The sequence below is a fragment of the Dermacentor albipictus genome, chromosome 8 (assembly GCF_038994185.2).
Source record: "Dermacentor albipictus isolate Rhodes 1998 colony chromosome 8, USDA_Dalb.pri_finalv2, whole genome shotgun sequence".
NCBI classification, from domain to species: Eukaryota; Metazoa; Arthropoda; class Arachnida; order Ixodida; family Ixodidae; genus Dermacentor; species Dermacentor albipictus.
In genome coordinates, this window is record NC_091828.1 from 77,031,759 (window position 1) to 77,050,401 (window position 18,643).

The following is an 18,643-nucleotide window of genomic DNA, read 5'->3' on the forward strand; positions in this document are numbered from 1 at the left end:
AGAGGGGACACTCTTCAAAAACTGGCAACAGGAAACACGTCACTCCTAGTTTCAACAACATCCGTTAGTTGACGCGAGAATCAGAAAAAAAAAAAAGAATGTGAAATAAACTTCCAGACAACGTTTTATTTTTTTATTCCTTCCCTCTAAAAGTGAAAGAGTTTTGCATGTAAATGAACTTATACTTTGCAACTTTTTGTTGCGTTGCCTAGCAACAAGCTAGCGGCACGCCAGACGCGCGTGCATACGTCATGCGCCAGACAAGCCGCAGGAGTCAGCGAGGCCGGCCGTACGTGCGAAGCTCGCGTGCTCGGCGACCCGTCTGTTTTGGATATAGCCCATTTTTTTGGGCTCCCGGCCTTCTTTATGCTTTTCTTGCGTATCGTCTGCATCTCGACACGGCACCACTGCGCTACTGGACTACGGCAAGGTAAGAAATTGTGTTTGACAGTGTGCGGCGCATTTTAAGCACTTTTAGGCTTAGTTTGAGTGGTGCAGTTGGCGAAAAACAGCTCCGCCGTCCTGGCGCAGTTAATTTGAGTAAATGCCTCGTCCTGGGAGATGTTTGCGACGCTTTCTATGAGCCCCAACAGTACTGTAACCTATTTCGGTAGTTTTTGGGCACGCTTACCGCGCCCGGCTTATTGACGCAGTAAGCGAAAACCGGCTCGGCCGTGTGACGCATTTGCGCGTGTATGTACTTACATGCGTGTACTACGTCGTAGCGCCTAAGACAGACAAGTTTTCGCGCATTCTGTGGCCCCCAACATTATTGTAACTAGCGTCGTTATATTTGGGGTAGTTTAGAAGCACGGTTGCCGCGCCCGGCTTATTGACGCAGTTAGCGAAAAGCAGCTCGGCTGTGTGCCGCAGTCAGTTTCGCGTGTGCTGAATCTTACTGGTAGAAGTTCGTGACGTATTCTCTGACCCGAAAAAGTATTGTAACTTATTTGGTAACTTTTCGGGATATCTTGAGGCTTGCTCGCCGCGCCTGGGGTTGTGAAGGTGTTAGCAAAAAAGCAAGCCGGCCATAGTGAGTTAGTTTTGCGTGTACTTAATTTTAGTGGGAAAAGGTTGTGACGCATTATATAGCCCTGCAGCAACATATACGTTATTTCGGTACTCACGCTTCTCGCAAACGCTACGAGCGATCGCCGAGAGTGATAACAAGGGAGCGTTGCATGCGGCGGCAGGACGCGTCAAAGATAACACGGAGGAGCTCAAGAACATGACATTTACGTATTCTGAGCGACTGAAAACAGGCTCTGCACCCACGAGTCTGACTTGAGTGCGATTAGAAGGCATTCTGCGAGCGTGTAACATGGTCTGGCTGAGCCTGTGTGTGTACTTGGCGTACCATCGTGTCGACTGAGGCCTAGTTGTTTTGGAAACGCGCAGTCACCCGTGTATTTGTTCACTTAAAGTGCAGGAAACAATGCCCGGGAAAAGAGGTGTGCTTGAAAATCGGATGTTCACATTTTATGGCATTGTTTGGGAGGAGCCTGCTGCCAAATGTACGTAAAAGTGAATTTATCTGTAATGCCGCTCATTCACCACTTACGCACGTTTCACCTCTACACGAAATACTCCTGTTAGGTCAATATACCAAAATGATACATGCTTGTAATCTACTTTCTTTCAGCTGATGGCATCCGGTGGAGCATCGTACGGCAACAACTGCTGCTTACCTAGTGCCATTACTTTGGATGAATCCAGAAGAAGCCCGGAACGAGCATTTATACAGAGCAAAATAAACATTTCATCATTTCAGAAGACGTCTTTCGTTTTCTTTATGAAATTGCACCTGACAGATTCGGTGCAGTCTTGTAAAGGTCAATCGCAATCATTTCTACTTAATAATGAAACGATTCCACGCCAAGGCCACACGAGGTTCAGCAGAAGCGAAAAAAAAAAATGAATGCCGCGCCGAGCAGCGGAGCCGGCGCCGCGTGTACCAACTGGTGTTCAAAACGCGCGCGCCCTAAACCGGAAGGAGTCAACAACATCCGCTTGGTGTGCTATAGTCAATTCGGCCGGTGGGCTCTATGGGAGTGTCCGCTCTTGTTGAAATTTTTCTCTATGGAAAGCCGTCAAATAGATTTAATAGCCAAGCTGAATCGAGATCATCCGTAAAAGGACCATCCGGGTAACCAGACAAGGCCGCATTACATGCGCTAGTTACTTCTCAAACAGGTTACAGAAATATTGCTTCCAAGTTCTTCCAAATGTTTGTTCACAATATCGCTCAAGCTGTAAGTTCTAGTACCCTGAAGTTTTATTTGTCATTTCTGATAGGCGATGTTCAAAAGGCAGAGACAGGGCACTATAGACTTGGTTGGCATCTTTTGGCGTCGAGACATAGTTGACGGTGCTCTTTTCAACGCCAGCGGTCTGTGAGGTGTCCGCGGCGCGGTGCACTGGCAGCATCTGGCAGCGTCCGAGTCGGTAGCGCTCGGCACACAGCGGATGGCTGTTTTACCGAGACGAGACTTCCTATGATGTTCTGCCCGTGATAGGAAACTACTGCGTCCATATTGACCATTGCAAAGCATGGCGTGGTGTAGTGTGGTGTGGTGGCGTTGTGCCGCTGCGAACATGCGCTACATCAATTTTAAATTTGCGGCTATAGTATCAACTCCAACCAATCTGCTTTGTCGGTAGCCATTTCACACTTACATCTACTCTTGATTGCGGGAGAACCAGCACTTCATTCGTCTCCAAGCTGATTCAGCGGCAAGGTCGCAGATGTCGTCGCGGCTGTCTTTTACCACTTAGGCCGATGCGCGCCGGGGCGTCTCCAGACGTGTTGCCTCCGTTACCCTCGGGGAAATGCCGCCTGTATAGTGACGCGGTTCGGCTGCGAAATGGAGCAGCTGCAGCTGCGGCGACATGCTGGCGCCTTCCAATTTAACGCTCATGATGTCAGTGAGACGCAGACGTGTTCGCAGGGCGCCGGGCGAAGACGGAACTTTTCAATGACGCGCGCCCGAGAAACGCCTTAGAATTTTAAAGCGAGCTTTCTTTGCCTCTTCTTTCGACTTTACCGCTACTGCTGCTGTAACACCGGCCATGTCAGGACGTAGTTGAAACCCGCGCCACTACCGGTGGTCGCGTCGGGATGTGGTCGAGACGTGGCCATGTCACAAAAACATAAAAGACATGCGCTGTCGGTGTTTTGTTTGATGACATTTGTTTATGAGCTGTCTCGAAATCCCAAGGAATAACTTTGTAAGGAATCTAAGACAATGTTTGCGCCAGGTGAATGGCCCACGTGGTTGTGGTTCAGAATGATTATTGCGACGCCTGCGGCGTCGACACCGGATCATCTGCGGCACGGCATTTACAACGCTATCGCGTCAGTACGTGACATGAATCTGGCACAAAGGAAAGACGACCAGAGAAGCTCGTGTCTAGAATTACGTCGCGTCGTGTCTGCACAACGCCTTCTGGGTGCCGTAACTAGGCGTGGCCCCTCACAAATGCTTTGTAGGAGCTGCCGCGCTTGTCTTCGTGCTCACCCGCAAGAGAAACGACAGTACAGGGAGGAGGTGGGGAGAATATTAGCGAGTGAATAGAGAGAGAGAGAGAGTGGAGGTGGTGGTTTTGTGAGCTACGACGCTACAACCCAGATTGACGCTGAAGCGTGCCCTTAGGGCCGACGAGACAAAGGCTCGCGTGGAGCGTCGAGCGGAATAGGCAAGGTAACATTTCACATCCCGTCGCGACTGTAGTATGCCGTCAATATATCACCTCCAAATAACGTTAATGAACGCAAAAAGTACACAAAGCTTCGCTTACATTGATTACCACAGTGCGTGGGATCTCCATATATATTTTTTATTTTACGATGTCTGCGCGTATTGGCACGCTGGGTGAAATAGAAAATTTTATTACGATATCAAATATACAAACGCTCGAGCATAGGTCGGCATAATCACTCGCGAGTGCACAGAGTCATGCTTGCTGCACACTCATTTCACAGGGTAAAGAGGTAGTCAGTGACAGAGGGCGTGAGTGGACGTTAGTATGGACGGTAGTGAGTGCCCGCGACTTTGAGTGGGAGTGAGTAGGAAAAGGAGTGAGCGCCGGTTAACGTTAGTAACAACGAATATCAGTGACGGTGAGTTTGAGTAGAGTATCACCTTAAGTGGATGTCAGCAAGTGCGAATGGAAACGACTATGGAGCGCGAGTGAACGTTGGTGTGAATGAGTAGGAGCACGAATGTGTGCCGATGCGTGTCGGCACACATCAGTTTCCCATGTGAGTTTTCGATGATCCTATACAAATATTGTTCGGTGAGTGTCCGCTCGTTCTGCTCACCTACGCTCTCGAGGTTCCCGCTTACAGTGCGTGCGCGGATCGCGCGCGTACGGGTTAGAAGGTCTCCAGAGACGCGGAGCACACTTGGCCTTCAAAAAGGGACGAGAAAAAACGCTACGCTAGCTCGGTTGCCTAAGTGGCGGAGCCACGGCACCTTTCTGGCTTTCTCTGCTGACATGAGCTCTTTGCGCCCGCCCGCTACATCGTAAGCTTTCTAGCATTGTGCGGAGCTGTTGTGTGTGTGCGTGCGCGTAGATGTGTGTGTGAGTGAGTGAGTGAGTGAGTGAGTGAGTGAGTGAGTGAGTGAGTGAGTGAGTGAGTGAGTGAGTGAGTGAGTGTGTGTGTGTGTGTGTGTGTGTGTGTGTGTGTGTGTGTGTGTGTGTGTGTGTGTGTGTGTGTGTGTGTGTGGGTGGGTGGGTGGGTGTTTGTGTGTGTGTGGGTGGGTGGGTGTGTGTACACGTTGGAGTGGAACAAACAGTAAACCTTAAGCTCAGGTTATCTAATATTTCACTCGGCGCTCTCTGACGCTGACCGATTCCCGTCGGTCGCATATATCTCGTGCATCATGCCTCGAATGCCACTGCAACGCCTGCAGCGCCACTAGCGCTGATCCTCGTCACGCCTTCATGGCGAGACGCCTGTTAGCTGCCGGGACGCTGTTCCCTCTGCCCATCAGGACTTGCCTTTCATGCTGCATCGCGCGAACGTGTCGCAGCCGCTTATAGTTACAACACTATCCGAGGAGTTGAACCTTGCTACTACTGTCATTGGGTATCGGCCTTGGGACGACACTACCAATTTTTCTGGCATAGCTTTTAGAAGCTGCTTACAATTGTGCGCATTGATTCTGATTCGCATTGGTGTTTTGCTGCCTTACATGCGTGCCTTGCTGGTGTCCTGGTAGAACTAAGTGATGCACCAAGTTTAAAACTGGAAGGAATTCTGGGAATCTTTCGTCTGGCGCGTGGACAAAGATTTAAAAATTAGCCCAATTACAGACTAAACGGAACTGCTTCCTAAATGGCTTCTTAAACTTGGGGTACTCTGCCGCCAATGCTTCCCTTTCGGGAACCTAGGAGGAAGCCATGCTTCTAAGATTAGGTGTAAAAAATAGATAAAAGGTAAGCGATGAAAATCTGTCTGCTTCAAGTCAGCGCTTAAAATACAGAATGACAGCGGTTTATGCTCGCACCTTTGCATTTACGTGTTGTTAAATGATGTCAGCAGCTAAAGGCCGATCCACACGACGGACCAAGTCCGCGGACCGATCGGTCACGTGATGCGACGTCATGGCCCGCCGCGGTCCGGTGCGGCGCAGAGCACATCCACACGGCGGCCCGCCATAGCAGACGGCAGAGCAGACCAACCAGCTACACTCTCGGCCAGAGTGTTATCATTGTTATGACTCCGGCTCGAGTCCCACAAAGCCGGGAGCTGCTGAACGAGGGACACAAAATAAAAAAAAAACCTCTTTGTCACTCCAAGAGGACGCGGTGTTTAAAAAATATATCTGCTGGACGCACGTGCAGGCGGAACGGCGGACATGAAACGACTGGCTTGACTGGCTTTTGCTGAGCCGAAAACTAGATGGGATTTGACTGAAGGCACTCTGTGGCCGGAGAACATTCATTGGCTACGCCAAAAACGCTGCAGTTTGCATGTGGTCCGCCGCCAAAACTGAAGCGGGAAAAGCCTCGGCGATTTGTTGGACCGCGAGGGCCGCGGTCTTGCGCGGGCCAACGGCGATACGCACGAACTGGTGACGTCCTATCACGTGATGCGCGGACCACGGTCCAAAAGAGCGATTTGGTCCGTCGTGTGGATCGGCCTTAACCAAGCATGAGCTGTCACTTCTATAGTCAACACAGACACCGTGCTCATTGCAAGTATGTATTATGTCACTAAGGAATTCTGCAATGTTATTGTACCACCATTTCTTTGTCCCATGGATATACACATTGAGAGGCAAGACAAAAAGCGGTCACTTCTCACAAAACTAATCAGCTTTTCTTTAAAACTTATTTGTAACTTTGCAATGACACTTGCTGGTACGTAGTTATCTCCAGAGTCATACTTAATCTTGACTTTCCCATCACATACATTGAAAAACATACAATGTCGAGATCACTGCCTCGAGCATATCAAAATTTTCATCTTGGCGTGACATAATGTCTTTTGAAAGTTTTGGATTCAGTCAAAATGGTACACCCAATATACATCCATTTTAGTTTTCTAAATTGCATTGCGTTCAAATAGCATGGCAATGTATTTTCATTTTCTGGAGTGCACTCGTCTGCATCATGTGAAGCCGTGCTGGGCTGGCTCTTTGACATCCTTGTGTCCTTGCAGCTGCCTTCTTGCGTTATATAAAGCTGGTGCCAGAAAACAAAATGTGTGCAGAAGTCAACACGTGGACATCGTGTAAAACCACATCAAAACAGTCAAGAAATAAGGTCATTGCACTAAAAGAAAGTCTTAGCTCTTAGTCTTCCTGCTGAAATAAGTGCGAAACGTCTAATTGACTGCAATAGTCAGCTGATAACCGAACTTCAATTTTTAGATATTAAGAAAAAAGAAATAACTGACAGTTCATCCTCGTTCAATACCAAGGTGACAATACTCCTACTAATAAACAGCATATTGGTCATTATCAGATGTCATAAGTCTGTCATTAGTCTGGTGCATCATCAGTCTGGTGCATCATTTGTGAGACATCCTACGCGCCTGCCCAGTGTACCCCCTGCACCATTCGTGGTTGCGCCACTTCTCAAGCCATAATCTGAGGATCATATCTGCAAACAGCATGCTTAGTCGGGATGAAAATATGGTCCTCCAGTTTAACGGATATTACTTGGTGTGCCTATAAGAATGGGTAACAAGGCTTGTTACGGCACGCTTACGCACATGTCAAGACTAACAAGCAACAGATCCCTGCGGCTTGCATCTAAGCTTACTAAAAGGCATGAACTTATTTTCATGTACGAGGTACGCAATGGAGTTCATTTTTGACGACTCTACTATTGTTTCAGTTTGAAATCTAGCATTTCACATTCTTGAAGCCTTGAAAAAAGTTGCCGTTTAAATATAGCTATTTTCCTCGAGTAGTTATGGCATGAAACATGCTGCCCGACTCGCTGGTTTCCTCTTCTTCTTTAAGCACATTCCTAGACGAGCTGCAGATTCTTGTATGTTCAGGTGAATATGTGTTCTGATCCGCTAGATCAATAACACCGCGCTGTGGTTGCGACGACTGCAATTGTGCTCGCATTATTACTGCTGTAAATATATGTGAAAAGCAGTGCCTGTTTTTCTGTTATTATCATTATCTTCATTGTGCGCGTGAGATTCTTTATTGTATTGTAAATATTGACTGCATCGCTCCATTCCTGTAATGATCCTTCGGGGGTAAACTGTATCAATGAACAAAAAAAGAAAGTTTCACCACAATTATGAGTTTATTAGACCAACTCTCTGTATTGTGTATGACAGAACATAATTAAGGCAACGTTTTATTTTGATACTTTATTAGTCCAATAAAAATATTAAAGCGATAAACACATTTTGATTTGCCATGCAACAGCAAAATGCAGAGATGACGCTTGTAACCCCCAGAGGAAGGGTGATTTAACTGTTCATATGGCATAGCTTTGGAGCGCCAACTCATATTAGCAAATGCACAGGCATGTCCAAAATAGTGAGCGTATCCGAAAGCTCCGGCATTTGTAATTCCACACAGCATCCGTTGTGTTCGATTCCGATGCAGAACTCACCTTTTGCAACTCACCGAGTTCGTATACATGTGCTCGAAAACCTCAACATGAGAAATAAAATCAGACATATAATCACACCATTTCAATACATGAACACAAACAGCTCAGTCTTATTCAGCCTAAAATATGAATTCCTCGTGCGTTTTCAGTAAGCCCAAGATTACGTGCCCAATTTACCTCACAGAGCACGGAGCTGAATGCCTGCGGCAAGGTTTCTAACCAGCACTGGCGCTACACGTAACTTCAGTGCATGGTCGCAGACTACCCATGGTCGAAAGAAACCGTCAAGCGCACGGCTTATTATAACGAAAGCATGCTGCCAGCAAAATGGCGCCGTTTATTTTGTGACTCCCTATTTCAACAGCGTTTCGTATACAGTTGACTGCCAAACAGGATAAATGGAAACACATAAAACGCACGCTCAGCACGCTCCGCATAGGCTCGGAATCAGAGGCTGGTAAACCATTTTATGCGTCCCATCGCCTCAGGTCTTGTTGAATATGCCATGGTTCTGGCACCGCTTGTGAATTTCAAAGCTCTTACGGGTAGCGGCAAATGATAAAGTCACATGCTGTTACCGTGACCAGTGGCTTTTTGGATTAACATCGAGTGACGCAGCGCGCTTGCCTAGTCCGTTGTCAATCGCTTCGGCTAACTGTGGCCATGACTTCCTGGCAATAGCATGCTATATACGCAACACGTGCACATAAGTTAGAATTCACTTACCGGGGAGCATTTGTTCTTATATCCACCGAATGACGAACGACTGTCCTGTTTTCGCAGCGACGCGAGATAGCAGACACACTTGGTCTCTCTTGGATGGCTTTCGTTCCTGCTCGCTGGACGGATCACATTCATCCGGTGCTGTGCTGTTCCGCGATGTTGTGCGGGCGCGCGGGGTGGGGCAACTCCGAGTGAAAAAGTAGAGCGCTGGCTCCGCTTTCATTTGCACTGTGGCTGTCGGTTCTCTTAGAAGCAAAACGGTGTGCTCTTTGCTCAGCGTGCGTGAGTGATACATTGCCATGTTCAAGGCCAACCTCCTAAAGTTGAGGCAGGAGCTTACGCTACGTTTTTTTTTCACTGTCTCCTTGCTGACGGAGTGACGACATATTGCGAGAGTGTACGTTTATCTATTTCAATCGTTGCATTTGATCGGTACTAACACATGGGACAGAAACTTGAAGGTTAGCGAAGAACCTTAAGAGCTAAGAACCGCGCAATAAGTTATGGAACGGAAAATATTAGATGTAATGTTGAGAGAGAGGAAGAGAGCTGCGCAGATCAAAGAGCAAACGGGGGTAGTAGGCGATATTCTGGTTCACATAAGGAGGAAAAAAAAAGACTGAAGCTTAGCAGGCCATATAAGGATAACACAGCCTGAAGACACCTATTTTCAAATTTTCTGCAGGTAAAATACAAACAAAAACATCCAATGAGGGGCAACGCATTTTCTGGGCTCCAGACATCTTCAGATGATAGCGACATTATTTTAGCTTGTCCCTGTCAGCGCATTTAGCAGACCCGATAGTTCTGTGAGTGACTCTGTGTAATCGTTCACAAGTGTCTCTGCTTCATACGGCGGAAAATCCAACTGCCCTTTTGAGTCATGAATAATGGCGGCTATGTTGTGTCCTGCCGAACGCTGGAGTTCGGGGAAAGCAAACACCCGCCTGCAAATGCCGGCCTTCCGGACAACGCCTGTGCGGCGATATCGTTTTAAGCCTTTTATTACTAGGAAGCTCTTGCTCTAAAAGAGCGCTGTTGACAAATACCTCTCAACACAAGCTGAGTCACACGCCATAGGGAAATATGTCCACGTTTTTTTGGGAAACACTCTCTGGCATAGATTATCAGCGTTGGGCCTTCGCAGTGTTGTTGTCGACGTTTGAGAACTCGAGGGAAATGATGAGTTGTCCGGAGTAGTAATAGAGTCCTTCATAGTGGCATAACGCTGAAGTAGTCTATTCGAGTGCGCAACATAAAACCGGCTGTGTACTGTGCCCGTGGGACCCTCAATCCTGTGAGTCTAAAGACAAGCACTTTAATCGAGCACGTAAATCTCTAGGCCTCCTTAGGGATTTGCATGCCAAAAGGTATATGCAATAATGTCTTCCTGAGAGATAAGTGGCGCCGATACTGCCGCACTTCAAGATGCTTATTTCATAATATTGATTCAGTTGGGGCTATCGAGAAGATGAGGAATCAAATTGAACGGCAGTGGTTATTCGCAACTGATATCAAAACCCTTGCGGTTAACACAACAACGGCGTGTTTTTTGAGAAGCATTGGCTCCACTTTGGTGTTTTATTCGAGCTTCTCCCCGCAAGCGCGGTGAGCCCTCCAATTTTTCTTTAAGTTAAAGAAACAACACTGATGCTAGAATGTTAGAAAGAAAGAACGTTTCAGGCAAATAAAGTTTGATTGGGCTCAATACCAATTGATGGCGGAGAAGCTGCCGTCAGTGTTGAAAGAAAAATTGTACACTCATTGCGTTCTACCACATATAAGCTAAAGGCAGCGCAACAATTGATAGGAGCAACTAGAAAGGATAAGCATAACTTTAATATACAGGAAAACAGAGGTTCCTTATACAGTTTCAATGGGTACAACTAATAATTTACTTGAACTTAGGAGAGTAAATGAAAATGTAGAGGTGGTGTAATGTGTATAGCAGATAACCGATGGTCTTGCAGAGTGGCACGATGTATGCCAATGGAAAAAAGAACCTTAGTCAAGGGTGCCAGTAAATTAGGTATACTGTAATGATATTTGGAAATCGGTTAGTAGTGAATGGAGTTACATGAAGCAAGAATGCAGGAAATGCACGTCGCTTGGAGAGGCCTTCGTTCTTAAGGAGACATAAGATAGCCTCATGGGGATCATGATGATGAATATTTGAAAAATGATTATGCGAGTTTGAAACGTGACGTAACAAGCACACAGTCAGTTTTTATTTAGTGACACGTGAACGCGAGTGTCATTGCGCATCACATGTTGTGCCCGTGAAACGTCACTTTGTTATTCTCCTGTGTACGTGCGCTCAGTAAATTACGCTTTAAAGGCTCCATACAAGGTGTTTAACGTGGAAGTGTTCACAATAAATTAAATACGAGGCTTGTAGCGCCGACAGCAGCATCTGAATATGAGGGGCACGCCGAGGTTGTGTCACCGCCTAGGGTTTTTTTTAAGCGTACCTAATGCAGCATTCCCGAACGTTCTTTTTTTCATTCCGCCCGTATCAGAATGTGGCCGCCATGACAGGGGTTGAACGCTGCCGCGTTATTGAGCAGCGCAACGACACGGCCACTAAGCCTCCAAGGAGGAAGAAAATGTTTGCGTTTTCGTTGTTGCACTAGTCGGTCTGATCTACTGTCAGCGTCGAGAGCATGTTGTGAGCGCTTGAAATGAATATGCCTTGTATGCCTTCCATGGCGTGCTATCTATTTGCAATTGAAGTACATGCGTCTGTGCCCCCAATTTTTACAGGTCTATTATTTTAAGAGCCCCGTGGCGCATAATATCCGGCTTCGGCGATCCGCGTCCCACGTCCAGCGTCGAGTACCTTGTGAGCGTAAAATCATTCAGAACCACACGTGCCCAACCACGCATGTCATTCGCGTAGCGGAGCGACGTTACTGAATTAATTGAGTTTGTCAAAGTAAAATGCGCCAGAAAGAAACGTAAATTACGACTTACACAGGCCCTACGGACATAATTGTGCCGGATTGCAATTTCAATATGCGAGAAAACATAACTCTGTTTCGCGGAAACTCAAACACAACCCCCTGTGCCAGCGTTTCTACCATCCATAGAGCAGCGCGGACCACGCAAGAGGCCGCGTTTCTCGGTAAACATTGCATTTACCTCAGCTTCAGTTACCTTGAAACGCGAGACGCAATCAAGGATTGTTGAATGCCCTCTAAGTGCCACTCTTAAATGCTAAGCTTAAGCGCCCTTCAAATTTTTATCGAGGCATCGTAATCGCACATCGCCTGAACTAATCTAAGTATTCCACATTAAAAGAACTAACGCTACATGGGACCTCCTCGGGGGCAGCCAAGGCCCACGCCACGAATTTTTCGGGTTTTCATTAAAGTTGTTACCAACACCACATGAGTCAGCGTGGCATCGATTTCATCAAGCGATAAAGACCTCGCTTTGTGAACCACGTGTCGTATTACCTGAATAGTGTGATAAATATTCGTTGCTTATGTGGAACTTTCTTTTTATTTCTCTTGTTATTGGGCCCTCTATCCCGGTTGTGTTCGTTATTTGATTCGGTGAACAACAACAACAACAACAAGAACAACAACAACAACAACAATAAGAATAAGAATAATATTAAACTATTTTTGAGTAAGCGCTTATGTTGCCGTCCTCTGTGTGTCTCATTAGCGGTCTTTTTCCATATGACTTCCTAAATTTCCTGCACACTTTCTCTCTCTCTCTCACGAACAGCAGATCGATCCTACCGAACATCAAGAAAAACGTCACCACAACACCCAAGAAGCATGTCCTCGCAAAAAACTTTGGACACCGCCGACTGCGTCGTATTCGGCGTGCTTACGGCTGTGGGTTACATCGTAGGCATATACTTCTCGTTTTCCAGGCGGCGGCAGAAGGTAAGTCCTCCAGCTCTATCAAAACAAAGCTTAATAATGAATACTCAGCATGAAGTCTGTCAGCTGGGCAGCTTATCACTAACAAACTAAGTTAATAATAACACAATAATTACCAAAATAACGAGAAGACGAGCACGGAATAGTACGAGTAATCATCCTATTGTCTTCCGCATATTCTCCCTATCTTGAGCATGTCTTTTTAATACAAGGGACATGTGACTTCAGTCAACGAATGATTATTGAAATGAGAGGGTGATCACAATGATTTATTTCATTATATGGAGTGTGCTTCAATTGCGTAAGGTATTCATGGTAGCAAAGCAAGTTGGCTTATGCCTTCATTTTTATATATGGCGTGCTGTTCTGTGCGTCATAGAGAAAGGCCCGAGGGGAGAGTTGGGCTATTCTTTACTAAGCGAAATCAAAGCGGCGTATTACACGGGACGTTTGGAAAGGCAGGCTGGACTGCATCCCAAAGAGTTCTCGTAGCTTCGCCGAGAGAGCGAAGCTGCTGGCTACATGATCTGTTTGTTGGAGCAAAGACGTGAAAAGTATGCTGCGAAAATGTATACGCAAGTTAGGAAACTACCTTCTGCGCTCCGGACGCTCGCGAAGGCAAGTGTGCCCAGCGTTTTCACAAAACTCCATGCCGACGAATCACGCAGCTATGTAGCAACGGCGTAATGCGAGATCTCCGAGACGCGGGACAGGGGATAACGCATTTTCGGCATGGACTAACACGACACTACACTCGCTGGCATCGCAACTCGTTTAATGAGTAAAGAGCGAAACGGAGAGGTGGAGGGAGAGACAGGGAGAACTGTGGTAAGTGACGCGCTTTGCTGCTGAGTACCAGGGATGCCTTTGCAGGCACGACGTCGTTGAGGGAGCATCGTCGAGTGCACTATATTAGGTATGGTCATCGTACAAAAGCAGCAGGAATAAACTGCGGTAAAGAAGTATAGGCAGTGTGAAGTACTTCTGCTCACGTTTCTTTTTTTTGTTTCCGAAGCATTGCTGCAGTAATGCTTAGATAAGATAATTGAGATGCAAATTGAGCGTCACGGAGAACCGAAAAAAAAAGCCCGTAAAATAGGTTTATATAAAAGGTAACTCCACGCAGTATGCATCATTGCTGTTGTGGCATGAACAGCGACTCTGACGGTGCACCCAGGCCATAAAATCCAGCTACCTTCTAGTTTTCTTTTCATGAAATATTTCCGTAGCTTACTCTACCACTATTTCTGGAATGGACACCAAACTTCCCAGCTTTTAGCCCACCGCGGGTGCCCGAGACTTTTGTTTTAAAGGGACACTAAAAGCAAACGCTAACTCGTCACGGAGTGTTTATGTACCATCCTAGAAACCTCGCAACGCTTGTGTTGTGCCAAGAAAATACTTAGTTTACCGGAGGATTTCATGTGTAAGTCCTTTGCAAGAATTGCGAGCACAACTTTCCTGCAATTCAAGTCTCCCGCCACCCACCCGAAGAAGTGGTGACGTTGCGTACGCAGTCACTTCCCGGCGCTGCCGTCGGTGAGTAAAACGGCGCCCGACAGAGGGCGGTACGGTGTTCTGCGCGAAACACAAAACGCCCGGACATGGAGAAACCGAGCCGCGACATAGCGGTGGATTCGCCGCTGCGGCTACATTTTGTCCAGTGGCGTGGACCTTCTGGGCATCCCGCGACGTCACATGGGAGTGGAATTATCTCATACTTGCACTTTGTGTGAAGTGGAACGACACTACTGAAACCCCAAAGCGCGGGCGGCGCAGAGTCGAGCGAAAACGAAACCTTTCGGCCGTCCGCGTCGTTTTCAGGGGTAATAACAATCGCTTTTTCCAGAAATGAAACGGAACTCGACAAGCAGGATTTTTTTCCGTCCTACATTGCAATACAGAGGTGGTTTTATAACCAGTGGTTGAGTACTAGCGACAAAATTTAAATGAGGAGTGTCTTCGTGCCCGGGAAAGTACTTGAATGTCCCGGGTGAGGCTCTAATCGTGCCCTGCTTTTAGCCCACTTTTCCGACTACTAAGGCTCTGTTCGCGGTAATACTGACGCCTTAGAGTTTCTCCAGCACTATTCTATCGCTATAGTTTCACTTAATATTTGTCTTTAGTGTCCCTTTAGAAGGACGCATTAGCTCGGGAGGTGCCATATGTATTTGAACAAAGAATAGTGCTTATCGTCATCTCCTGCAACAAATTTGATAAAGTATGTTGCATTAATAAAGTGAAACATTCATCGATGTTATGAGCTACAATTGTAATGTAGGCCATGAACTTTAGGGAAAAAATTTTGAACATCACAAAAAAGAATAAAAATAAGAAGAAACACTAGGTTATGAATTTTGCGACCTCGTAACTCAATCAGCTTTTAGAAACCGCCATTCTCTAATCCATTCTCTAAAGCATACAAACAGGATGTTATCTGCACTATAACTGATATATTGTACGCAGAATACAGGCACACCGCAATATACTAGTGACTTTTGAGTAGCACATTTGAAAAACTCGTGAAGGAATATTAATGTTTCACAGAAGGTCTAGGCCTATATATCACATTCGTTTGTCTGTTTTAAGTGATTTAGGAGGTGCTGCTTACAGAACTGCAATACCTGGTTCAGTACTGGGTGAGGGATTGGTAACCTTCGTGTTTCAGTTTTTCTAAGTGGCCGATTCTTGACTATATTGGTAGAAAACTTGAGACTGCAAATAAAGTTCCTGCTTTCTTCAGTCGGTGGAATTAGGCTATTTCTCCGAAACACAACGCATTTCATTCAAATAGCTTCAGCGCGCTTGTCAAAGGAGAGCATTTCGCATGTATTTGAATAAGGTAACTGTTGCTGACGCTGAGGTAAGCCTTTTCCTAAAATGGTCTTCCTTGCCTAACGTCTGTAAAGGAATTGCATTATGCCGATAGCCCTGTGCGTCACTCTGGCGACGTTGCTTTTCAGCCGCCAATGTGAGGGGAAGATACGAGTAAGTTCCAGTAGCTGGTTACCTGCCCTACCGCCCGCATGCAGGTTTTGTGCTCTGTGTCATATACGATATGTGACGCACTGGACTTTCTGTACAATAGAAACGCTACTGTAGAGGCAACACAGGCAGAAAACATTTGGTGGCTGTTGCCAGCCTGCTCCTCGCTTTTTTCTTGTCTGTCTAATGTATATATGTTTTAACAATAAACAAGAATAATACAACGTTACTTCATTGAAGTGCGACATGTGGGCCCGCAGCTGCGTTCAAGTAGCTTGTATGCGTGTGCAGCTCCGGCCGTGAATGGTACATAAGTGCGCAAAATGCAGTGCTGCGTTAGATTTGAACTAATTGAAACAGTTAACTGCAGGAGCTTCGATTCAGCAGCCAACAGTCAATGTAATGGAAGGAGTAGAGCGTTCGTTATTCGCACTAATGACCTGCAGTGCACCGCCGTAATGGGGTGCTCGCCTAAATTCAACTAGGCGACCCCAGTCACGTTCCTTGAGCCAATTAAGGATTATACGCCCGCCCACGGTGTCAGTGGCAAGCTGATCCGATCATATGGCCGAATACTCTTGCTTTTGCGAGGCCACTTCGGCCGTGCTAGATCACAATCGCGCGGTATTGCGATATCGCGTAGTACGCAAGATATCGCTGCATGCCACGCTTCTCGATTTCCTTCCTCATTCTGCGTGCGGTTTGCTATCATGGAAACAGGAATGACGTGAGACTCGACAGAAGTTGTACCTCGTGCAGGGAAGGCCCCTACCCTGCCGTCGCTCTCGCTTTGTAGCAGGAAACCATGCCATCATAGGTCACAAGCGGGGAGCACTCCAAAATGTATCACACCTATCCCGATGCGAGAACCAGTACTTCCTTAGCAGGGCGGTGCCATGAGTCAAACGCGTTACGTGCGTGTCGGAATGCCTCAGCAATGTAAACGGTAAACCTGTAGCAGAGCGCGCACGGCCTACCAACGCTCTAGGCACGTCATGCGCCCGTCCGCATGTCGGCCCTTCATGATGGTGGCGGAAAACCAATGTGCGCACATGGTTGTCAGTATTATGCGAAAATATCTATATCCAACGCGCTAACACAAGAGGCGAAGCAGACAAATTTGAACCTTAAACAGTCAACGTAGCCGTGCTCAAATGAACTGGGTTGGGTAGTATACTCCTCGTAAAAAAATTCATGTGCTTGCGAATGTTTGCCCTAGTTATACCTTCAGGCTCAGGTCATTTCTTTTGTTTGGCTTGCTTCTCGGGGAATAATCACGAGAATGGCTGTCGTGCGATAGCTTATGGCGGCAATTGGAACTATATTCCACTCTGTGTCATATACCTTACGTGGCGCACTACAGTTTCTGTGCAATAGGAATGCTAGCGCAAACCACAGAGGCAGAAAGCATTTGGTTATGATGCCCCTATTCATCCTGTGATCCCTTCGTATGTTTTTTCCCTGTTTGTTACAACGAAAGTGCGAAAGGAGATTTAGTCACAGCATCGTGTTGGTGGCAACATTTTTCACTTAAGGATATACAAAATTAAAAAAAAAAGTGAAAGCAGTCAAGAGGAATGAACAGTAAGGAATTTGTAGCTTCACCCGAAGGCCCAAGCATTTACAGAGATGGCAAGGTTTAACGTTGTGCTGGAATTCAACAGGTGATGTTCTAACTATAGGCTGGGGCAACCACTCGTTGGCGTAACGTACGAGGGTGCGTACGCCATAATTTCTGGGACCTTTGAAGGCGTTTGACCGCCGTCCTGTAATGACATCGAGCCGAAATCATGGCGCCAGTTCAATTATATCTTTAATTTAGATGAAAGTCAATCACTTTCGGATTGTCAGCACTAATTTTGTATTGCACATTTTGTTTGTCTGATATGATTTAGGATAAAAGTCATGCGCTGTGAATTCAACGTGTTATGACTATTGTTAGCGCTCGGCACTGTGAAAAAATGCTGGCGAATAATCCAGTCAAGGCCATAAATGTGGTCGGAGCAACTGTCTTTTAAGTAATATTGTATCCACCTTGCATTTGTTGTATAGATAAAAGCTCAGCCTACATATACATAGATGTATGCAGAACATCACGGCGACGGCACAAATTCCCCTTGTATGTCCGCATAATTGCTATCGATATAATATATCCGCACACTCAATATGCCTTCTGTACGCTCCTCTAAAACTCGCAGCACGCATAAGTGAGTCCAGAAGAACATTTCAGACAAAAATGATGATTTGATTTTCAAAATGTTTAAGGGAAAAATAAAGAGACTACTATAATCAACATTTTTCGCTTCAGCTGGTGTCCAGTGATAGTAATGTGGCCAGCGTGGAACTTGAAGCGTTCCTGGGAGGCCACAGTCTCCCGGCCGCTGCCCTGGCCGTATCTGTTCTGGCGTCCGTGGCGAACGGCATGAACGTGGTCGGATTTGTGGGTCACTACTACGCTCACGGGTTCCACGCGCTGTGGATCTTGGTGGGTACTCCACTGGCGACCACCTTTGCGGTGGTTGTGATGGTTCCGCTTCTTTATCGCCTCGGCGTGGCATCCATCTTTCAGGTGAGTACAACGTCAAAACTGGCGTCTATAACTTCTAAATGGCTTAATCGCTCGCTTGCCGTAAAGCTGAATTCTCTCGATGGACTTGATCGCGGACTTACCAGCCACTTTACACGTGTCGCACGTCGGATTAGTTCACAGCTAGCATTAGCACTATACAGAAGATGAAAGCGCGGACGGAGCAACCGTGAAGCGCAAATGCGTTGTAGGCAAAAATCCCAAATGTGATTTGGCTTCCCGCCATATGGGCAAGTGCTCTGTGCGGACCGTGCGAGCGCGGTGGGAGAGGGTGATATATGCTGATGTGATGCGCAATCCGCAAACTCAAATCATGGTTTGGTCGGTCGCCTGAATGTTGTTTAGCTGTCGCGGCTTTGCA

At 46.6% G+C, this 18,643-nt stretch overlaps 1 protein-coding gene and 1 long non-coding RNA gene across 2 annotated transcripts in view; one reads left to right on the forward strand and one right to left on the reverse strand.

Annotated features, from left to right (window-relative positions):
• The window catches only part of LOC139048820 (uncharacterized), a 36,613-nt gene extending 33,795 nt beyond the window's left edge, over window positions 1-2,818 (reverse strand). Inside the window, exon 1 of the long non-coding RNA XR_011507969.1 lies at window positions 2,677-2,818. This is a non-coding gene — a long non-coding RNA (uncharacterized lncRNA). The remainder of the gene's footprint in view (window positions 1-2,676) is intronic.
• The window catches only part of LOC135895980 (putative sodium-dependent multivitamin transporter), an 86,132-nt gene that overhangs the window by 44,929 nt on the left and 22,560 nt on the right, over window positions 1-18,643 (forward strand). Inside the window, exons 3-4 of the mRNA XM_070523618.1 lie at window positions 12,550-12,713; window positions 18,004-18,264. Of these exons, the coding sequence (XP_070379719.1) occupies window positions 12,550-12,713; window positions 18,004-18,264 (425 nt within the window). The remainder of the gene's footprint in view (window positions 1-12,549; window positions 12,714-18,003; window positions 18,265-18,643) is intronic.